At 36.6% G+C, this 25008-nt stretch overlaps 2 protein-coding genes across 2 annotated transcripts in view; one reads left to right on the top strand and one right to left on the bottom strand.

Moving 5' to 3' along the window:
- UBN1 (ubinuclein 1) overlaps positions 1 to 21710 on the bottom strand; it is a 412348-nt gene extending 390638 nt beyond the window's left edge. The window contains exons 1-3 of the mRNA XM_053694221.1: positions 21505 to 21710; positions 11804 to 12235; positions 3279 to 3368 (exon numbers count right to left, since the gene is read on the bottom strand). Coding sequence (XP_053550196.1) covers positions 3279 to 3368; positions 11804 to 12043 — 330 coding nt within the window. The 5' untranslated portion in view covers positions 12044 to 12235; positions 21505 to 21710. The remainder of the gene's footprint in view (positions 1 to 3278; positions 3369 to 11803; positions 12236 to 21504) is intronic.
- Positions 21711 to 21833: 123 nt separating this feature from the next.
- GLYR1 (glyoxylate reductase 1 homolog) overlaps positions 21834 to 25008 on the top strand; it is a gene marked incomplete in the record, with an annotated part of 164813 nt that continues 161638 nt past the window's right edge. The window contains 1 exon segment of the mRNA XM_053694873.1: positions 21834 to 22023. Within this exon segment, the coding sequence (XP_053550848.1) occupies positions 21986 to 22023 (38 nt within the window).

The following is a 25008-nucleotide window of genomic DNA, read 5'->3' as shown; positions in this document are numbered from 1 at the left end:
CAAACAGTATGAAACCAACTTGAAAATATAGGTTTCAGGCTTGGTGTTTTCTATCTGGCCACTACTTAAAGAGGACCATCAAGTCAAAATTAAACTTTCATGATTCATATAAAGCAGCAATTTTAAACAACTTTACAATTTACTCCCATTAACAAAATGTGCACAGTCTTTTATATTTACACTTTGAGTCACCAGCTCCTACTGAGCATGTGCAAGAATTCACAGAATATACGTAAATGCATGCGTGATTGGCTGATGGCTGTCACATGATACAGGGGGAGTGGAAATAGACAACTTTGAAAAATTGTCAGAATAAAATCTACTACTCATTTGAAGTTCAGACCAAGTGCTAACGCATTGTCTTTTTATTTATTGGTTGATTATGTAAATCTACTGTATTTACTGGTCCTTAAAAAAAAGGGACAGTCTACTTTAAAATGTTCATAATCCCTTTATTACCCATTTACCAGTTTTGCATAACCATAACTATTATATTAATATACTTTTTACCTCTGTGATTACCATGTATCTAAGCCTCTGAAAACTGACCCCTTATTTTGGTTCTTTTGACAGACTTGCATGTTAGCCAATCAGTGCTGATTAGTGTTTGAGATTACCTAGGTTTAGCGTTCAACAAAGGATACCAAAAGAACAAAGCAAATCTGATGATAAAAGTAAATTGGAAAGTTGTTTAAAATGACATGCCCGGCATGGAATTTAATAATACCTCAATATGTCACGAATGCACGCAATATTCTTGTTTCCATTTCAAAAGTCTCACAAATTACGTTATCAGCTACCTGGAGGGAGTCTCATATTAAGTTACTTTATAGGACTTCCCATACCTGAACCCCTTTTTCGGGGTATAGTAACACCAACTTTTGCAAAAGTCCAAAATGTCTATTACCTTCGGCAGATCTTAGTCATATGATTTGGGAATGTCCCAAGATCAAACATTTTTGGCTTAAGATAGAATATTAGATTAATCAAGTATTAAAAATCTCCCCTCTGAGACTAAATGTGGCTCACATAATTTTTTTATGGGAAGTTACAAAAGATCTCCTGGTACATAACAAAATAGTTAATATGATTATTTTAGCGGCAAGATGTCCAATGTTTAAGAAATGGAAAGGAAGTGCAAGCCCTAGTATACCGGAGCTTAAAAATTGCTTAAAGGGACACTCAGGTTAAATTAAATTTTCATGATTCAGATACAGCATGTAATTTTAAACAACTTTCCAATTTACTTCCATTAAAAAAAAATGTGCACAGTCTTTTATATTTATACTTTTTGAGTCACCAGATCCTACTGAGCATGTGCAAGAATTCACAGACTATACGTATATGCATTTGTGATTGGCTGATTGCTATCACATGGTACAAGGGGAGTGGAAATATACATAACTTTGAAATTTGTTATAAAAAAATCTAATACTCATTTGAAGTTCAGACTAAGTGCTATTGCATTGTCTTGTTATCTTGCATTTGTTGATTATGCAAATCTAATGTGTTGACTGGTCCTACTAGAACAAAAAGATACCAACATGAAAGAGGAAGCAGATATTGAAGGTTTTTTTAAAAAAAAAGGTCAGTATTTATCAAAACACTGACGCCGAATGAGATAGAATATCAGATTTACCCATTCAGGAATTTAGAGTTAGTACTACTGGGGGTTTGGTAATCTCCCTTGCTCAAGTTTAAACTTAAAACTCTTTCCCCCCCCCCCCCCCCCCTATCACATTTTTTTTCACGGTGGTCTGGCTGATTCGCTTGGTCAGTAGGATTGGTCATCCTGAACTCCTGCTACAGATGCGGGGTTACTAACAAAAGGAAAAAGAAGGGGAAGAGAGGGGAAAAAGGAAGAAAATTGAGCAAATCGTGACAGGGATCAAAGGACACAACATATAGGGCCAGGGAGAATGGCTCATATGACAATATCCCAACATTGACAAGATCATTTTCAGTGTTTAACTTTAGGATAGACTAAAGATAATTAGGAGAAAGTGGTTTTCAATGTATTTTTTTCTTCTTTTTTTTCTTCTTTTTTTTCTCTCCTTGGTTCATATTTTTTCTATACATAAATCTATAAAAATAATTCCAATTTTCAGGTTGTGTACCTATGGGACATTATATAACATGATAGATTACAAATTAAGACACTGTTAAAGGGACAGTCTAGGCCAAAATAAAAACTTTCAGGATTCAGATAGAGCATGTCATTTTAAACAATTTTCCAATTTACTTTTATCACCAATTTTGCTTTGTTCTCTTGGTATTCTTAGTTGAAAGCTTAACCTAGGAGGTTCATATGCTAATTTCTTAGACCTTGAAGACCACCACTTTCAGGTTGGATTTTAACAGTTTTTCACCACTATAGGGTGTTAGTTTACGTATTTCATATAGATAACACTGTGCTCGTGCACGAGAAGTTATCTGGGAGCAGGCACTGATTGGCTAGACTGAAAGTCTGTCAAAAGAACTGAAAAAAAGGGGCAGTTTGCAGAGGCTTAAATACAAGATAATCACAGAGGTTAAAAGTATATTAATATAACTGTGTTAGTTATGCAAAACTGGGAAATGGGTAATAAAGGGATTATCTATATTTTAAAACAACAACAATTCTGGTGTAGACTGTCCCTTTAAGTGGTACAATTTTCTTTTTTTTCTTAACTATTTGAAAAATATCTGCAAGAAGGTACTATGAGTAATGTACTAGCAAAATGTTGTATACAATTTTCTGGTTTTCTTTTTTGCTAATGAAAATGGATTAAAAAAAAAAAGAAAAAAAAAAAAAAAAAATTATGACATGCCCTATCTGAATCATGAAAGTTTAATTTTGACTAGACTGTCCCTTTAAAAAGGGACATGAAACCAAAAAATATTTCATAATTTAGATCGAGCATACAATTTGAATAAACTTTCCAATTTACTTCTATTAAGTTTTTCTTCCTTCTCTTGGTATTCTTTGAGGAAGAAAGAGCAATGCACTACTGGGAGCTAGCTGAACACATTGGGCAAACCAATGCCAAGAGGCATTTATGTGCAGCCACCAATCAGGCAGAGCATTGCTGATCCTGAGCCTACCTAGGTATACTTTTTCAAAAAGGATACCAAGAAAATAAAGCAAATTAGATTATAGAAGCAAAATGAAAGTTGTTCTGAATAATGAAAGAAGAATTTCTGGTTTCATGTCCCTTTAAAAGGGTCTATTTTCACTGGTGAGAGAAATCAGGCTGATCTTCTATTGTGAGTTAGGGATTCTTTTAAACAGCACTTACATATTTCTCCTCAAACTTCTGGGCTATTTCTGCCACCTCTTTACTCTCTGCAGCATCTTCATTAATCAGGTTTGGAACTTTCTTCTGAGTCTGGAAACAGAAGAGAATTTACATTTTTATTTTAGAACAACATATTCGCTCTTACCATTTAAATATTCAACTCTATTGTTCTTTAGATCATTTGGTCCCATGCTACCTAAGGGGTCGATCACAAGCCTTTGGAAATACGTATTTAAAGCTTTATCGGCAAACATTTTTATAAACAATATTTCGTTATGTGTAACAAAGCAATTTACAATACATTTTCATTATATATTTTTTGCCCGTTTTGTGAAATTTTGCTTGGAAAATTGAGCAATTATTAATTCTCAGAACTTGGCTCCTCAAGGCTAACCATGCTACTTATATGTCCCTAATCAAATAACTGCAAAGCAATTCATTTTATAATAACTTTATGACTGTGACTAGTCTTGTTGTCTGTGGACTAAAGCCCTGATTGGCTCCTCCAAATAAGGCAAATGGTGGCTGGTTGTGGATATTGAAAACTTTTTAAAATCATTAAAAGAACCAGTAAATATGGTACATTTGCATAATTAACAAATGCATGATAAAAAAAGACAATGCAATAGCACTTAGTCTGAACTTCAAATGAGTAGCAGATTTTATTCTGACAAATTTCAAAGTTATGTCTGTTAAAAAAGAACAAAAAAAACAAAACAAAAACTATAATATGTATGGGTGCACTTAAAGGGACACTGAACCCAAATTTTTTTCTTCTTTCGTGATTCAGATAGAGCATGCAATTTTAAGCAACTTTCTAATTTACTCCCATTAATTTTTCTTCTTTCACTTGCTATCTTTATTTGAAAAAGTTTTTTGGTTCATGACTCTGGACAGCACTTTATTGGTGGATGAATTTATCCACCAATCAGCAAGAATAACCCAGGTTAGTCACCAAAAATGGACCGGCATCTAAACTTACATTCTTGCATTTCAAATAAAGATACCAAGAGAATGAAGAACATTTGATAATAGGAGTAAATTAGAAAGTTGCTTAAAATGGCATGCTCTATCTGAATCACACAAGAAAAAATTTGTGTTCAGTGTCCCTTTAAACAAGGGAGTGGATAATTATGGTGAAACCAATACAGAGCAAAAATCCCCAAATTACCTGCATCAATTAAAAAGGGACATGAAAAACCAAAAATTCTCATGATTCAGACAAAGCATAATTTGTTAAACAGTTTCCAATTTACTTCCATTATCCATTTTGCATCATTCTCTTCCTATTCTTCATTGAAGAGATATCAAGATAGGTAGCGTGCACGTGGCAGCACTATTTGTAGTGCCCGTGCTAATGTATAACATTGTTGTAAAACAGCTGCAGACACGTGCACATTCCTTGATATCATTGTAGAAAAGCAGGAAGTTAAGTTCAGACCACATAGAACATTTGATAATAGAAGTAAATTGTAAAGTTGTTTAAAATAGTTTGTTCTATCTGAACCATGAAAGAAATGTTGGGTTTTATGTCCCATTAAGCACAGTAACTTGGGGGGGAAAAAAAGCTTAGTCCTTAAGGGGTTAATGGTAATTTCACAATTTTATTTTAACTTTGGCAATTTGTTCCATAAAGGTCTATGGAAATCCCTTTTGTGTTGTGGGTGTTTAACTGGATTTTGCGGTTATATCCTTTTTAATTCAAATGCCACTTCTAAGATTTCAATGGCTTAAAGGGCCATTATTATGCTCTAATTCATCAGAGCATGTAATTGTAAGACTAGCGACAATGTACCTCTGTGTTTAAGCCCTGCAAAGGGGTAAAATAGATAGTAGAACTACTGCTTTGGGCCCGCAGAGCACTGCCGGCCCCAAGAGGAAACCACTGCTGATCCAATCAGCCATACTAGTTACACATCTGAAACGTGCAACTAGGGCTGCTGATTGGATCAGAGGCAGTTTTGTCTTGGGAACCCGATGCGGGGTTAGACAAATAGAGATGCAGGGTTGCTGATCTTAAAATTACATGCTATAACAAATAGAAGTATATTGGCCCTTTAAAGAAAAAAAAAAAATAAAGGAACAAAGATGCTACACATGATTTTTCAACGTGGGAATTCTGATCAACGGCCAACAGAGGCATCCTTAAACTCCTTTATTATAATAATATTAGTCTCTTCTATTTGAAGGATATTCAATGAAACAACCACCCTTTTCAAAAACAAATGATGCTTACCTGAATATTTTCTTTTTTCTGATGGAAAAAAAAAAAAAAAAAAAAAAAAAAAAAAAAACCACAGCTGCATTCATTACTTTTGGGAAATAGGAACCTGGCCACCAGGAGGAGGAAGAGACACCACAGCCAAAGGCTCCTCCCACTCCCCTCATCCCCCAGTCATTCTGCCGAGGAACAATAGAAGAAATATCAGGGTGAAAGGTGCCAGAAGAATAAAATAAGGACGCCCACATGAAAATTACGGGTGGGGAGCTGTGGACTCTTTCCATCAAAAGAAAATCAGGTAAGCATAATTTATGTTTTTCTTCTTAAATGGAAAGAGTCCACAGCTGCATTCATTACTTTTTGTAAACAATACCCAAGCTATAGAGGACACAATGCCAAGACGGGAGGATACAATAGGTGGCCCATTCTGAGGGCACCAAGCCTGAAACCACAAAAACCCCAGCTTCGTCCGAAGCCGAGAAAACTTTGACGAGAAAGCCCCGAGGACACTGACCTGCAGGTAGTCCAGAGCCTAGCTAGAGACGGCAAAGACGGACTCAACAGGCCTCCAGGAGACACTATTGACCAACAGTTGGTCCCTCCCCACTCACTAAAGAAGGGAACACCAGCCTAAACTCCCAAAGTGTCATGATTCCACCTTTATTTTTATTTTCTTGCCATTTTGCAATACCACCTTATTTACTAATTAGCCTTCCAGATCAACTCTAAATCCTCTATTTCCCAGTATACCTTAACTGGTTTATTTAAGTGCATCTAATATACACCTCATCAACTATTACATTGTACCTTGTAAACTCTGATCTACTCCCAACTACAGATTTTCGTCTACCTTGAAGTTCTGGGAGTCCTTCCATGGAAGTCGTCTCTTGCAGCAATTGCTAACGTCATCGGACCCCGCCGGTTCCACACTCGCAGCTCTGTCCATGCAGAAACACAATGCCCTGAGTAACTTCTGTTTGTTACGAGATCCGACAAACCGCTCCAGCAGCAACATACACACATCAATACGCTGTTACCGCTCCGATTTCAGGGACATTAGACTCACCGCAGCGGTTGCTACCAAATCCTCTGAATCAGGTTCTGTATACTACATTGTTGTTTAACACTCTGTTGTATAACTCATGCTATGCTACTACAGACTTAAGGAGTTGTATTGCTGGGTAAACTTTTTAAACTCTTTTCACACCTGCACAGCCATAATTCAGCACCAAGTCATTTCAGGCACCCTGTCTGTGTTTGAGAAATTATGAAAACAGAGAGGCAGAGTCTGACTCAGCTTCTACCTCCCTATTCCTATGCCTCATATCTCTAGCCATTAATACTTAAGTGGTTAAGAAATTGCCACATCAAATCTCATTACACAAAAGGGAAAGGGCCAGGAAGAACCGAAGGAAAAAAAAAAAAATGAAAGGTCACAAGATCCATAAAAAGGAAAAAACCCCAGAGCGAGCCCAGCTCACAAGGGACCAAATGGGTCCCGACAGACAAGGGGAGACTACGCCTAGACCAGGAGAACCGGAGAAATAGGACCAGGCATAGAAACAGAACTTTCTCTCAAACGATGTGCAAAAGCACCAAAAGACAACAGAAGACAAAGTCCTCACTTAGTTCGAACTTGGAACACTGAAGTATTCCACTACAAAAAAAAAAAAAAAAAAAAAAAAAAAAAAAAAAAAAAGGTGTAACAGACCCAGACGAAAAACCTTGAGTCAAGAACACGCCCCCATCCTCTGAATGACACAGGGAATACTTGCTGAGAGCAAAAGAACAGATTGCAAAAGACAACTCCCAGACAGAGAGCACACTCTAGGCAATCCAAGCCACCAGACCTACACACAGGTCTTAAAAAAAAAAAAAAAAAAAAAAAAAAAAGGGAATCGTAACCTCCATGAGGTCCCCCAAGAAAGAGAAGTAACACCCAAAACCCGAGGCGGAGCAATCCTAGACTCTCTGCTTGTAAGATTAGGGAGCTAGCTACTATGCCCACCAAGATCCTGGAGATGACAATGTCTCTCAGAACCCACTCCCAGCCGGGCCAGCACTAGCGACGGCAGGTCTGCAACAGGGAAAAAGAAGAACCCCAAAATCAGCTCAAAAACAAGCGAAAGAACGGCCACAGCCAATCCAACAGAGCACGGGTGCAACCCGACTCCTTAGGACAACAGGACCATAGACCCAAAGGATCTAGCAAAAAAGTCCAACTTAGTAACCCAGAGAGAAAATCCCTCTCAGCTAGGGAAACTCACAGGTCCCATATCCTGAACCAGGAGAAGCCTTAAGAAAAAGGACCCAAAAAGGGGAAAAGGCTAAAGGGCAGCACCTACCACAAGCCACAGGTTAAAGGAGAGATCAATCCCCAACTCAAAAGCCATATTGAAAGAGATTCCCCTAAAAAAAAAAAAAAAAAAAAAAAGCCTGCAAACACGCAACCAATGTGCAATAGTAGCAGCAGTGACACTGCAAGTCCATTCACATGCAGAGCAGTGAATTCAATGGATACAACAACAACAAGCTGACCAAGGGAAACCGCCTAAGGCGCAACACAAGCCCAACGAGCAACGACGCTCAAAAAACCTGGCCAACCAAGTAAAAGGACATAGCCCAAGTTTCCTGGAACCCTGAACTAACCCTGGAGTCTAAAGGTCCGGTAACAAACCACAACAGGATCCACAAGGGAAAATGCTGAATGAAACCCAAAAAACGGAAGCCCCAGGGAAAACAGGTCCGAACCCCCAACTGTTTAGATAAACAAAAACCGCAAAAACTTACACACCTTCTGAACAACCCAGACAACAAGGGATACCGATGCGATATCCAGATCAACCCGGATAACGAGAAAAACTTGCATGTCCCGACCTAAGGAAGCGACCACCCCTTGCCAAAGTCCAACTCTCCAAGGAGGTAAGTCATACAATGACATTAGAGCTTTTAGAATCACTAACAGCCTCAGGACAATAAGGCAAGGGGGTACCTCAAGCTCAAAACCACTCTAGCAATGCTAGTCTCCACAACACCTCCGTATAAGCAGATGATCACAAGAAAATAGGGGCACAAACCAACCCCAGTTTCGGGAGGAACCCCAAGCAAACCCAAGGAACCACACCCAGTGTCCCTGGTGGGACAAAAATGAGGCCTAACATGGAGACCACAAAGGAAGACCAAAAAGTCTCCAAAAAACAAAAACAAAAAAAAAGCAGCTAGACAGTAAACAGTCGATGTGTAATGGCTGCAGCTGGTTACATTCTGCAACCCAACCGCAGCAAGGCAGCCAAACTACCTCGAGACTCAAAAGAAATAAAGGCCAAACTGCTCACTCGGCAGAAAGAAGGCGCTAAGGCCTCCTACTCTCCACCACGTGGGAGAGGAACTCTAGGGTCAGACAATACCATACGCCATAGAGAATGACACAAAGGATACTCCACTGATCCAGTCATCCAAATTGAAGGCTATAAGCACTGAGACAATCCTTCCTGCCTTGAAGACCCACAGGTCCTCTAGAATCCTTAGTTGAATGTAAAACAAATAACATGAGCGCTCGGCACCTCGACCGGACCAGCCAATCAGAACGACAAAACATGCCTGAGCAGCCACAAGACAGAACCGAACACAACAGGACCAGCCAGCAAATGGGTCCTAACCGTCAAGCTGCATAAATCCTCCCTCAGAGGGGAAGAAGGGAAAACAGACAAAGATAGGACTAACATGTCCTCAAAAACACTTCCGCATTAGTAACAGTGTATCGATACCAGTTTAAGATTTCTGAAGGAAAATTAAGACATCTTAAAAATCGGATAAAATTTTTTATATATATATATATATATATATATATATATATATATATATATATATATATATATATATATATATATATATATATATATATATATATATATATATATATCCATAGGTTAAACGCCCAATAAGAAAACAGGCCTACCGCAGGACCAGCCAAACAGAGCCCTAATCTTCTAAAAACTGGGAAGGATCTCAAAAAAAGAACAGTCAGGAGATTACATCATCCCCACATATCTAATGAGGTGCACCATTCGAAGCAGACTGAAAATTCCCATATCCGCGAAGGATAGGAGCATATAATAAATGAAAAAAAAATGTCCGAGTAAGACACGCCACTCTATAACGAAAGGCACAACACTCAGGGACAGTTACACCCACAGGGAACTGTACAGGCCCTCCCCAATGCGGTAGACCTGGGACAATAGGGCACGAGCACAATTGCGCATAAACGTCTGGACTCTACAGATTAATAATCGCCAAAAATAAGTGGAAACGAAAACGTGCTGCAACCTCCGGGGGGGGGGGGGGGGGGGAAGACACGCCAACCTGCATGGAGGAATAATCATAAACTGGGGTACCCGCATAAGTAGAAGGAGCGGTAGGGATCTCGCCTCTTGGAAGACCGGACCCCCAGAGGCGGATGGCTCAGCTGTCCCTCGATTCCCAGACCCAAAGGAACAAGGTGCTCTCATATGGCATACAGAACAAAAACTGGTTGACTTGAGTCAACGAGGCCAATCAAGATTCTTCACCCGACGCAGAATCTGAAATTAAAACAGTCTCAGCATCAGACTCCTCCATAACTGGATAGAAGATATGCAAATATGGACTAAGAAGTAAAACAAAAACGGCACCTGACACCTACGATGGCTGGGGCACTCACCACCTTTTATGACCAGACCCCTGTGGACTAGAATTTCTCCTTCTCCACACGGTCGGGAATGCGGAAATGGAAGACGGAGCAGAACCACGTCCAACCACAAGGTGAACCGTATAGTCCAAAAAAGCGCGCCCAACCATAAAGTTGCGTCGCTTCCAAACCACGAGCCCAGTAAACACTGCACATAAGCAGGTTGAATCACAAACATGATTATAAACCCCTCTGTTCAATAACCCCCCTCAGGAGATAACCCGTGATTCCAAGATACTAAAGGGGACTCACTGAGAACCTTTTGTTAAGTTAAGTCCGCAAGGTGGTAGCCTCTCGGGGATACATTTGTATTACAGTACATTCATAAAGAAAGTAAATGAAACAATCTTCCCGGAATCTACTCCGTGGAACAGGAACACGGCCCTTCAAGTGTGATGATAGTAGCATCGCCTCCGCCATAGACTTGAGAGAAGAAAGCAGGCAGCGGAGTTAGACAACGCAGATTGCTTGAGGAGCTGTTTATATGAGTTGGGATGGTTTCACAGAAAGACTCTCCCTGCATCTCCAGACTAACTTTCATCCAAGCCCTCACTGAGAGGCTGACACGATTACTTAAAATTCCTGTCCCATGCAAAAAAAAAAAAAATAAAAAAAAAAAAAATAAAGGAGTACTACCCTCCATAAGAGACAAAAAACAAAAATTCTGACACATCTCTGCCAACCTCCTGGGACGAAAGGCAAAGAATGACTGGGGGGGGGGGTATTTAAGCCTTTGGCTGAAGTGTCTTTGCCTCCTCCTGGTGGCCAGGGTCTTATTTCCCAAAAGTAATGAATGCAGCTGTGGAATTTCTGTCATTAAACCTGGGAGGTTCATATGCCAATTTCTTAGACCTTGAAGGCCGCCTCTAATAGAATACATTTTGACAGTTTTTCACTACTAGAGGGCATTATGTATAAGAAACACATGAACTAACATTGAGCTCATGCATGTGAATTTTCCGAGGAGTGAGCATTGATTGGCTAAACTGCAAGTCTGTCAAAAGAACTGAAATAAGGGGGCAGTCTGCAGAGGCTTAGACACAAGGTAATTACAGAGGTAAAAAGTGTATTATAACTGTTGCTTATGCAAAACTGGGGAATGGGTAATAAAAGGGTTTATCTATCTTTTAAAACAACAAAAATTCTGGTGTTGACGGTCCCTTTAAGCGCTATGGAGAGTAAATATGACTGGAGAGCAATCCATACCATGTGCATGTTTGTGCTGGTATTACAAGTCCACTATACTATTCATGATGGATAGCACAGGTGCGTTATTGCAATCAGCTATGAGGGACCGTGCTATAATTTATATCAGATAAAGAGTGCAAAGAATCCTCTCAAGTGGAGTTTTTGTTACAGTCTTTGCTGTACACCATCCATGTTTTTGACTGTACAAGTGATAACACAAATGAACAGTCTCTTATGAATATGAAATCAAACTCATAACTAAAAAAAAATAAAAAAAAAAAATAGATTATACCTGCTTTATTGTTACATGAAGGGTACAAGATAGATCAGATTGGTTTACAGAGTTGACTGTAAGACACTGGGTTGTGATGCTTGTTAGATTTGCCTTACCCTCACTTTCTCTCCTGATTGACCTCTCTTCTCCCTAGATTGTGAGCTTCTCAACAGTTCAGGGTAGTAGAACTCTGAACAACGCTTGTGATCTGGTTCGATTAGAGTAAGTGTAAGGCGAACAGTAGCAGGTGTCCCTTTTTCCTCAATCCGTGGCCTTTTTGGAGCAGGAGGATGGAGTGAAGTAGCAGTTGACAGGCAAGTTAGCTGCACACGTTGGGGTTCATCCATTGTACCCATAAAATTCAAGAATGTAGCGTTCAGCTTAGAGATGCCATTCTAACATATGACATCAGCAGGAAGTCTTTAAGTAAATACCTACAAACATTTAAATGCAAGAACACTAAACAGCTACTAAGAGGGGATTTTGCCTCCCATATATTTATACGTTACAGATGTTTTCCATTCCAGTTGCATTGCGACCACTGTATCCTGTTAATTTAAAAAAAAAAAAAAAAAAAAAAAAAAAAAAAAGAAAAGTGGTAATTAACCATTAACATAGCAAACAGGTGTAATACATACACTTTTTTTTTTTTTATATAAAAAGGAACCAAAGAGAATGTTTACAAACCACGCAGATGAGTCTACATAAACATACATTTATCTTTTAGATGAAAATAAAGTTATAAATAAATATATACATTGCAGAATCTTTGCACCACTATCTGCCATATTTTATTTATCTATGCTTTAATATACATATGATGTACTAAAAAAAAAAAAATGTAAAGTCTGAAAATATTACGCCAAATTGCTTCAGGAAATGTGGAGATTAAAAAAAAGGACCTCTCTTTATATGCAGTGAACATGCCCAAGGGTTAGCCAGTTATGAGAAAAGTATTGAATATTAGTGAGATTTTGGGACCCAATTTTAGTCTCAACAAGCCCACTTTCCCTTTAAAGGGATTAGTAAAAAATGTAAGTAAACTAATTAAATATGTACAGCAACCCAATTTTGCATTGCTAAATTCTGGAACTCTTCTATACATCATTTTGAAGAGGGTATAAATAAAATTTAAATGCTCCGCTGCCCACTTTAAGTGTCAATTTTTCTGTGAGCTAACGCTTTGAACTGTTCTCCAATCAGCACTCTAGCTACAAAAAAAGTGCCATATGGGGAGAGTGCTGATTGGAGAACAAATCAAACCGTTAGCTCACAGAACAATTTACTTTTGAAGTGGGCGCAGAGCACAGGGAATTTAAATTTCATAACTATATTAAAAAGTAACTTCTTTCAAACACACCAAAAAAATCCTGCACATCACCACAAATGTTGGAGCTTAAAGGGACAGTCAACACCAGAATTTTTGTCGTTTAAAAAGAAAGATAATCCCTTAATTACCCATTCCCCAGTTTTGCATAACCAACACTTATAATAGTAAACGTTTTATCTCTGTAATTACATTGTATCTAATCCTCTGCAAACTGCCCCCTTATTTCAGTTCATTTGACAGACTTGCATTTTAGCCAGTGTTCACTCTTAGGTCACTTCACATGCATGAGCTCAATGTTATCTTTATGAAACACATGAACTAATGCCCTCTAGTGGTCAAAATACATTCAGATTACAGGCAGTCTTCAAGGTCTAAGAAATTAGTATATGAACCTCCTAGGTTTAGGTTTCAACTAAGAATACCAAAAGAACAAAGCAAAATTGGTGATAAAAGTAAATTGAAAAGGTGTTTAAAATGACATGCCCTATTTAAATCATGAAAGTTTTTTTTGGACTTGACTGTCCCTTTAATGCGTTTCCAATTACTTTTTTTACCAGCTGCAGAGTATAAAATGTATGAGATTTACTTTAAGGTTTATTTGTGTATATGAATTAGCTGGTTTTGTGTTTTGAAGCCACAACCTAATACAATGGGTAAAGCTTGTAGGTATAATCAGATCTCGTTACTTTATCACATTGTATACATATACCTGCTTCTTTATCTTATATCTGTCCATAAACCAATCACCAATACTTCTATAACCCACTGGGAGGGTAATTTCTTCTATTGGCTGTGTTAAAGCATGCCCTCGAGGCCAAAAACTTTCAGGATGGGTGGGGATACCACAGGCTAAATAAACTATTTCAAATGCCAATATAAGGGTAATGGAAATATTTGTAAACAATTTAATACACTCCAGCAGGTAAAGTGGATCATTGGGAACAAATTAAAAAGGGAGAACATTCGAGTAATCTGTCCCTTTAAAGTAATGATGCGATGGTACCTTACTCCCACTAGGTTACAGTCCCTATATCCAGGGGCGAGTGATAGATGCTGGAGACGATGTGAAAACAGAGGCAATGATACACACATGTGATGGGACTGCACTAAACTGAAGCAATTATGGGAAGAAGTGGAAACACACTTTAAAACCATTCTGACAAACTATTTTACATTAAAGGGACAGTCTACACCAGAATTTTTATTGTTTTAAAAGCTAGATAACCCCTTTATTACCCATTCCCCAGTTTTGCATAACCAACACAGTTATAATAATATACTTTTAACCTCTGTGATTATCTTGTATCTAAGCCTCTGCAAATTGCCCCTTTTTTCAGCTCTTTTGACAGTCTAGCCAATCAGTGCCAAACGAGCACAGTGTTATCTATATGAAATATGTGAACTAACACCCTCTAGTGGTGAAAAACTGTAAAAAAAAAAATGTAATCTGAAAAGAGGTGGGCTTCAAGGTCTAAGAAATTAGCATATGAACCTCCTAGGTTAAGCTTTCAACTAAGAATACCAAGAGAACAAAGCAAAATTGGTGATAAAAGTAAAATTGGAAAATTGTTTAAAATGACATGCTCTATCTGAATCCTGAAAGTTTATTTTGGCCTAGACTGTCCCTTTAACCACCAAAATTGCCTTGCAAACTAAGATTAACGCTACTAAAAATAGGCCTAAATGGAGCAACATCATTGATTGCTCATAAATCGAAGACCCTAGACATCCTAACCACACAATTGTGGAAAACAAAAGTCACAGATCTACGGACTTTAGAAAAAGTATGGCTACCTCAAGAGACAGAAAAAGGACACCATACTAGACATAAAATTATTTAGGAGGAATTCCTTCAGGCAACACAAGCTAGGGGTGGCAATAGAGGAAACAGGGAGGACTGATAGAATAGGGAAGGTCCCGAGGGTCTGAATCTATAAATATCTGATAATAGTTTGTCCATCCTGGAATGAAACCTTAGAATTGAATAAAATAAAAAAAAAATATAAAAAAGTGGAAAATGTGTATAGAGGTATATTGTATAAATATATATATATATATATATATATATATATATATTTTTTTTTTTTTTTTTAAGATAACAGTACTCAGAAGACATCGTGAAAGAAAAATCGGAGGCAATTTACAACACAGAAAGGTAGCATTAAGTACTCTCTAACATACGGACAAGATATCAGACATGTTTAATTGTTAGTGGCACAAGTGAGTACGAACCAATTTACTGTTGATATGTTATGTTAAATAAAAGTTATAATCAGTTATGTATGATAGGAACATGCAAAAATTAACACCTAAAGGCTAATGTATGGAAAGTAAATAAAAGTCTGTAATCTTTAAAGAATTTCAATAAAAAATTATATGAAAAAAAAAAAAAAAATAGTAACTTCTAGCGCAACTTCATTACAACTGAAGAATAAGACCCCATTCAAATATCACCAACATTCCGGATCCGATTTAAAAAAAAAAAAAAAAAAAAAAAATAATTTACCATCACTAATATACTTTGTGGGTATTTCTTTATATCTGGGCAATGTCAAGCTGAACGGGTCTGCCCTCCCTATTGTTCCCTCTCCTTTCTTCTTCTCCTCATGGTATTTTTCTGAGCAATCAGTTATAAATACCTTGAAATGATGAGAAAATACTTAGTACTCTATGGTTTAAAGGGATAGTAAACCCTAATTTTTTTTCTCCGTTTTTAAAAACCATCATAAAAAGTTAAACAATGCCAATAACACCTATTTTTTTTTTCACTTTTACATGCATTTCATAAAATAAAAATGCTGCCAAACCCTTCTTTTCCACTGTAATGCTGACAAATTGTCGAGTTATACCTAGATAGAATAAAGATGGCTTCACGCATGCGCATATCGTTTAATTTTTTGCAACACATGCGCATATGTTCCTAGTCTTCTGCAGCTTCAGTCGCGCACAACATCATACTGCAGCTTGATGACGACGATGATGATACTATATGTGCATGCGATATGCCACACAAGTCAGGAATGTGCATGCCGAGATTGAGGACCAGCACTATTCAAACCAAATGATCTGTGCTGCAGCGCCATTGGATGAAAAGCTTGCATACATGAACTGCAACTTCAGCCTACAATAATGGGCGGTCGTTACGGCCATTTATAGGAGAAAACAAAATAATTTTATACAATGTAAAGCTTCATTTTAAGGTAAGAACCATTATTATTTTTATCTATGTCACCTTACATGAGTGATAATGTATTTTGGAGTACGTTCCCTAAGGAATGATTCCTAACCCTTTAATATTTATTATGTCTAAAAGAGTGAGAATACTACTGATTGTATAATTTACAAATGTTCAAATGGTATTGTGTTAATATTTTTTTTATTTTCATCCCCTCTACCCTGCATATGAAAAGAACCATTATACAAACAGAAGCAGTTTGAAGTCTGTATAAATCTAAAACTTTGGGGCTTGGTTAGAAGTCTGAAAATCAGCACAATGTTATTTAAAAATAAGCAAAACTATACATTTTTACAAACACACACCCAGATGGGCTATATAAAATGGATCATCTACAAAACATTTATGCAAAGAAAAATCTAGTGTACAATGTCCCTTTAAAAGGACACCCTACCAATAGAGCTGCGCATCTTCACTTGTCTCACGATTCGATTCTACGATGCATCACGATTACTGCACTATTTCTGCCCATTTTTTAAATTTTTCAGAAAAAAAAAAAATTCAAGCAGTCAAAATATTTAAATAAACTTTTTTTATTTTATTAGTTTAAAAAAAAAAAAAAAGGACACTCTTCCTGTGGCAAAGTCTGAACACAGCAGACAACAACAATTTACAGAACAGTAAATACTAAATGGCAATTGTTGTATTGGTTTGGAAACAATATTATGGCATCAAACTGTAGTTACAGTAGTGTAAAGAGTGCAGTGCACTTCAATAAAAGAAAATATTTAAATGTATATTATATATAGTACACTATACACTTGTAAAGAAACATGAACGACAAATAAATGTCTAACCTATCTATGTTGGTTTTAATTTAATGTCTTTACTTACATCATAATAATAATAATAATAATAATAATAATAGACATTAAATTAAAACCAAAATAGATAGGTTAAGCTTAAGTTACCACCATAATACCTTATTTCTTATTTGTGTGAAAATTGTCCTCCTCAGAAAACAAAACATAAATCCCTTATATGTGGTACAAAATTACAGGTGCACTCCACTGTGCCTTCATGACTGTCAATTTGTGGCAAACAAACATCACGTGAATCTGGAACACAACACACAGCACAGAGTGTGCACACAACACACACATGTGACATATACAATTAGTTTACACAGTTACAGTAGTACTAGAGACATTTAAAACAAGTAGCATTGAACTTTACTATAACTACAGTTTCTTCTTGATGATTATATTATCTTTATGGGATCACAAATATAATTAGTTACTTAGTGTTAAAGCCAGGAGTATTTGTAAACTTATACTGTCCTGAAAAAGTGAAAAGTAAATGTCTGTAGGCGTTGTTTAGGCTAAGGGCATAACCATAAAACACAATACCACGTGCAGGAGCTCATTGGAGTAAAGAAGGTGTTGTGCACAGACCAACTAATCGATTATGAGATTTGTTGACAACTATTTTCATAATCGATTATTATTGATTATAACAATTAGTTGTTGCAGCTCTATATGCAAGCAATAGTGCAATAATAAACTGTTCTAATATATAAGATCATTTTCTTTTTGCACTTTTATACCAGTTTAAGAAAACCAATTTTGTTCTCCCACTAATAAAACTGTAGGAGTTGTCTTAACGGATAGTGAACAACTTTATTTCAATGACAATTTACACAGTTTAACTCAAAATATTCTTTATACATGATATATTTGCCAATTATTATTTTTTTTTAAATTGAATGTTATATTAGTTTGTCAATTTAAATTAAAAAAAATGTCAAACTTTCTATTGTATTATGATAGTATAATGATTATTCAAATTATTATGCTTAAACAAATCTCAAAAATACTAACAAGCATCAAGTTTTAATTATTTAAAGAGCTCTGAATATTGCATATTCATCAAAAGATATCCACTTAAAGGGGAAGTACACCCAAAAATATCACATTTAAATTGTTCCCAATGATCCATTTTACCTGCTGGGGTGTATTAAATTGTTTACAAGTAGTTCATTTATCCCTATTTTGGCCTTTGAAATAGTTGATTTAGTGTGTGGTTTTTCAACCTATACTGAAAATTTTGATTATGGAGTCTCAGCTATTGAATAGCCTAAGTAAACACAGTCAGCAGAAGTTACACTCACAGTGGGGTGCAGGATAGTTCTCATACATTGTATACTCTGCAGCTGGTATAACAAGTCATTTAAAGGGACACTAAACTCAATTTTTTTTCTTTTGTGATAGAGCATGTAATTTTATGCAACTTTCATTCTTCTCTTGCTATCTTTATTTGAAAAAGGCACCTAGACTAATAGGATAAAAAGAGAATCAATAATAAGTTTTCTATGTTTTAAATAAAATCCACATACTGAGTGTTACAAATATAAAACTTCAGACTAAAACTTTACATTAACACAACTGTTTCTTCAATTTTTATGCAGCAGAGCACAGTTTTATAATTTAACAAAACCACAAACTGTTTGAAAAGAGGTAGAACTAGAAACAGTTAGACTTTCACTTTTATTATTATACTTTATTTATAAAGCACCAACATATTCCGCAGCGCTGTCCATGGATACAATTAATTTAAATAAAACAATACAAGACTTGTAAGAGACAGAACAAAAATTACAAACACATACAGGAGGGATTGAGGGCCCTATTCCTGTGGGAACTTACAATCTAGAAGGGTAGGAGGCGAGGACTGCAAGATTTTGAAAGATGTTAAAACAGAGTTAGATGAGGTAAATGTTAGGCAAGTGAAGTTAATTTATTGAGTTGGGTGGTAGACTTCCCTGAACAGAAAAGTCTTCAGGGAACATTTAAAGGAAGACAAATTAGGGAAAAGCCTGACAGCACGAGGGAGAGTGTTCCAGAGGGTAGGTGCTGCACGACAAAGCCTTACACATTTATTTATACAGTACATATAAATCAGCAATAGCAAGCAATATGCTAATAATTGTGCAAACAGTTAATAGTGCACATCAATTTAAATAACTCCCATCAATCTAGGGGCAAGGTGTGAACAACAAGCTTGGCACTATATCATGCAAAGCATAGGTCCAAATCACCAGATTTAATATAAACAATCCAAATGATGACTATTATATCTGGGTTGCACATAAGCCAGGGATAGTTGTAAATGTATACTGTCCTGAAAAAGTGAAAAGTAGACGTCCTTTAGGCTAAGGACATAACCATAAAACACCATACCATGTGCAGGAGTTCATTGGAGTGAAGCAGCTGGTGTTGTGCACAGACCAACTAATTGCAAACCGATTAATCTATTATGAGATTCGTTGACAACTATTTTCATAATCGATTATTACGATTAGTTGTTGCAGCTCGACACCTAAGCTTTTTTGGGGGGTTCAGAACTCTGGACAGCACTTTTTTATTGGTGGATGAATTTATCCACCAATCAGCAAGGACAACCCAGGTTGTTCACCAAAAATGGGCCGGCATCTAAAATTACATTATTGCATTTCAAATAAATATACTCAGAGAATGAAGAAAATTTGATAATAGGAGTAAATTAGAAAGTTGCTTAAAATGTCATGCTCTATCTGAATAACAAGAGAAAATATTTGAGTTCAGTGTCCCTTTAAAAGTGAAAGTAAATTTTGTCCCATTAGAACACATCACTGCATTGCATAACGGTATAATATTAAAATCGCTATTTTTTTTTCTATGAAATGTATTGATTTGTGCCTTTTTTTTTTTTAATATCATATTATTGTAATACCGTTGTCCTGCTGACTCCTCCCATCTTCTACTTCTATATTTTTCAGTGTTGTCGTATAGAGCGGTCCCACCCGCTCTATACAACTCACAAATGCGCGTTCACAAGGACCAATTCCATTGCGCATGCGTGAATCGCCAATTCTAACTTTAATGCGCATGCGATTCTTTGTTCAACCTGTCTCCAAAGTGCATGCGTCTATCGTCTATGCTGTCAGTCACAAATGTTATGCGCTGATCGGGAGCACGCGTTAAACATAACAGTAGATATTCTAGACTTGACGCATGCGGATGACATCGCTTCACGGCCACCTAACGGCCAGATTTTCAGTTGGCCCAAAAAGAAACGTGATCAGGAGAAAAAAAAAAAAGAGAAAAAAAAAAAAAAAAGGAAAAAGAAAGGAGGGAGGATTGAATTTATCGTAGGTAAAATTCTGCTTTTATTTAGGATAAAACTTTATTTGCACATATGAAAAAAAAAGTCCTATTGATTTGCAACATATATGTTACTACAGTTAGCAAAATAGCAAACTTTACTTTCACTTTAATATAAAAACAATTTCACAGTGTACTGTCCCTTTAAGCGTTAGCAGCTGCTACCACCTCACACTAGGTCCCTAAAGACTAAACGAAATAGGAAACCACTGATGCCTGAGGGGAAGATGTCAAGATCACCTGGGAACACTATTGAAGAACAACACCAACCTAAGTCTTCTTTCTGTGAAAAATAAATGTAGCTTCTGTTGCTGATTGTATTCTGGAATTATTATTATTATTATTATTATTATTATTATTAACATAAAAACTACTTAACTAAGACATTTTAAACACAAAATTTAAGTCTCTATAAAATGTGTAATAACTAAAAAAAAAGTGTTAGTGTTTTTCATTATTTATCTTGGTTTTCCTATATTTTATTACACTGCCCCAAGAAAGGTTTAGTGAATTTTGCAGGATCTAGAACCTCCCCCCTGAAACATTATATGAAGTGATTGTTTAATCAATTTAGTCAGATCCTAAATTGGACAGCGCAAATGAAAGTGAAATGAACTGCAATACAATGCATGTTTTACTAACAAATTGAGTTTTTATATTTACTTTATAAGCCTTTTTGTTTGCAATGTAGAGGTTAACTTAGTATCCATATATAAAAATACCTTAATGTTTCTTTAATTAAATTATTGTGTGATTTAAAGCTCTGATTGTCACACCTTTCATTATAGCTCAAGCTTGCAAGTAAATGAATTACACGCAGAAAGAGTTGGTATTGTGCACAACCCTCAAACAATGTGAAAGACAACTCATAACATTAGGATAAATGACTGAAATGACACCTCTCACATAAGGTCCACAGTACGGCCGCCGCGCTTTCTTTTATACCCTTGGGTCGCTCCATTGCACAAAACATGGGGGGGGACCATTTTATTGAAGCCCACGTACAAAGAAGACTCTAGATACAAAGTAACGATCCAATTGGAATTATATTTGTCTCCAATGATTCCGAAGGTCTCACATACGTAAATAAAGAGATCCCGGTGCACTTACCGCGGCCTTCTCCAGTTTCCCAATAAGACAGTTTGTAGAAAGCTGAGCGCCGTGCGAGAAACGTCACGGCCACTAATGATGTCATGTGGTTCAAGCAAGCTGCAGGTACTCACTTTCGAGTCATGTGAACACAACTATAATAACAAGAGCCACTGAGGCCCACGTGACCACGAAAGCCAATGAACAAACTGGAGTAAAGAGGTGCGCACAGCTCGACCAGCAAATACAGTGAGTGCTACGACAATTCGTCGCGCTTAGTCTAATTGGTGGAAATGGGACTGGGTTGACGTTGTTGATTGGAGTAGAACGGTCACATGTCAAGGATTTGCTTAGCGGTTGTCGTAGTCTTGTGGTGATTGGGGGGAGGCAGTTGGTGTATGGAGGACGCGCAGAGTGGGTGGGGGTGTTTCCTGTTCCCGACATCCTCCGCGTTTGGTGTCTTCCTTCCTAGCCCCCTCCCCGCTCTGGTTGTATCGGTAAAATGGCGACGGTGAGCCTTCAGAAAGGAGATATAGTGTGGTGAGTATTAAAACAAAAAACAAAACAAGAGGAGTAATTACTACAACTAGAACATGAGTGTGCGTACTGAGGTAACTGTGACGACGAAATTAAATGCTCACAGTGATCTCAAACGTACATAAGGAGATTAATAACCTCTGTGTGCTGAGCTGGACACAGTGGTGCTGTTCATGTCAGTAATCTTTTTGTATTAAAATGACCGGATAAAGAAATAGCATTGATGGGACAGAGAATAGCGAATTCATGGGGGAAAAAAAAGGTGAAACGTGCTGTAGGTAAATACGCTCTACCGTAAGACAGAGCGAGTTGTAAGAAACTACAGCAGAGAGATTATAAAGTTGTCTTTCCCCCTATCTATATTATTGAGTAAAATCAGATTATTTCTTGAGATTTCCTACTGGGCTAGTAACTTTAAACCCCTAACTAATAAACAATAGGCCTATGTGTGTGTGTGTATATATATATATATATATATATATATATATATAATTCATTTTATGTAATATGAGTTAAAAATACTTTTCCCTATCTTTAAAGGAACCATCGAGGTCAAAATTACTTTCATGATTCAGACAGAGCAGCAATTTTTATCAACTTTCCAATTTACTTTGAATTAACACAATATGCAGTCTTTTTGTATTTACCCTTTTTGAGTCACCAGATCCTACTGAGCATGAGCAAGAATCCACAGAATATATGTTTGTGCATTTGTGATTGTCTGACTGATGGCTGTCACATGATACAGGAGGAGTGGAAATACATAACTAAAATTTGTCAGAAAAATAATCTACTACTTTGAATTTCAAACTAAGTGCTATTACATTTGCCTTTTTATCATGCTTTTGTTGTTTATGCAAATCTACTGTGTTTACTGGTACTTTAACCTTGTGTTGACTAGTAACTTTCCTCTGGGCTTGTAACTTCTGACTAGTAAATGTGTGTGTGTATATATGTATACACACAGTTTTTGCCATTTTATGGAAACCTTTAATTGAATTTTCATAAAAGTATGACACCTTTTATCTCATCTTCCATTTTTTTTTTAAAATTGAAAGTGAACATTGTTGCAGACTTCACAAACCTAAACCTGCCACATATCTGTCTCACATTGGTCTAGGGGGGAGGGTGATAAGATAAGGAACTACAAACCATTGATAGTTTTTCAACACATTGAAAGTGGCTGGACTTATCTAGTTTCATTTTTACTGTTTAAAAACAATTGCAGAAAATATTGTGTTCATGCATTTAAAACATTGTACACAACTATTATGTTGTATTTTTTTTCTGCAGTTTGCTTAACATAGTATATAGAATTTATTAAGAGTTCTTTAGCACATTTATAATGGCGTTTTACTCATGTTAAAGGAGTTAATTCATGCGTGTAAATATATGCTATTCCCATGTTGCCTTTGAAAAAACCGTAATTAAATCATTTTTGTTTGCTTCTAAAAAGTAAACTAGTAGTAAATACATGTTTGTGCACAGCTGACACCAATGTATACATTGCTTGCTGATTGATAGCAGACAGAACAGCCCTTTAACAAAAATGAATAAACCAAATGCATGCAAAAAAAAAATAAAAAAAATGTGCAGTTAATGGTGCATGAAACAAACAAAAAAAAAAAAATCTTTCTTGATTCAGACAGAGCATAGAATTTTAAACAACTTTACAATTTACTTATATTATCAAGTCAGCATATTGAAGGACCAGCAGTGCACTACTGGGCGCAAGCCAATGACGAGGCATATATGTGCAGCCACCAATAAGCAGGTATGCTTTTTCAGCAAAGGATACCCAAAGAGCAGAGAAAAATGAATAATACAAGTAAATAGGAAAGTTGTTAAAAAAACACTTGGTGCTGTATCTGAATTATGAAAGTTTTAATTTTATTGTTACTGTCCCTTTAAAGAGACTAATCTAAATTATTCATAAAGTTCACATTTACACTTTAGGTAAGGAAATCTTAAATAGTTTGTTTACTCTATGCAATAAGAATTGAAGAATGTACTTGTCAGTTGATTAATTCCAATGTCAGTCAATAAGTATGTAAGCGCCCATTTTGTTTTTGGCCTGTCCTGACCACAATAACAAAACAAAAACGTTTTGTTTGTTCTATTGCTTGCACCATATCTACTATTTTAAAGGGACGTGAAACCAAACATTTTTATTTTATGATTAAGAGAGCATTCAGTTTGCTTCTATTATCAGTTTTGCTTCATTGTCTTGGTATCCTATATTGAAGTAGCAGCAATGCACTACTGGGAGCTAGCTGATCACACCACTAAGCAAATTACAATGGGCATATGTGTAGTCACCAACCAGCAGCTAGCTCACAGCTCCAGAGACTATAAAAGTATCATTTTCAGCAAAGGATACAAAGAGAACTAAGCAAATTAGATAATAGGAGTACATTGGAAAGTTGTTTAAATTGGTGTGCCCTATCCGAGTCATGAAAGAAAAATGTTGGGCTTCACGTCCCTTTTAAGATTAATGGAACTGTAAACATTGATCATTTTATTTCTTTACATTTTTCTTTGTTCTCTTTTTTTGAAAATCAAGGACGTACACTAAGAAGCCGGCCCATGTCTGGTGCACTATATGGCAGCAGTTTTACAAGAATGTTATCCCTTTTGCAAGATCACTAGAAGACAGCACTATTTCCTGCCATATAGTGTTCCAGACGCCTACCTAGGTATCTCCAACACAGAATATCATGGGAACAAAGCAAATTTGATAATAGAAGTAAATTGGAAACTTCTTAAAATTCTGTGAAAACTTTGGGTTGCATACCCCTTATAAGACTGAAAGTTGTGGATTTTCCAGTACTGAAAATGGAGAGAGCACATGACGGGCTTTACAAGCCTAACCTCGCCTCACATCTCTCCCTAATTGGCTTCAGCAGTAATGGTAAGAAACTGCAAAACAATTGATATTTAGTTAACAAAGCAACAGTGGCAAACCTTGTCATCTCCACACTCAAGTAC

The sequence above is a fragment of the Bombina bombina genome, chromosome 11, assembly GCF_027579735.1.
Source record: "Bombina bombina isolate aBomBom1 chromosome 11, aBomBom1.pri, whole genome shotgun sequence".
In the NCBI taxonomy this organism is placed as follows: Eukaryota; Metazoa; Chordata; class Amphibia; order Anura; family Bombinatoridae; genus Bombina; species Bombina bombina.
The sequence above is the reverse complement of the archived record's forward strand: the minus strand, read 5'-3'. Positions and strand labels throughout refer to the sequence as shown.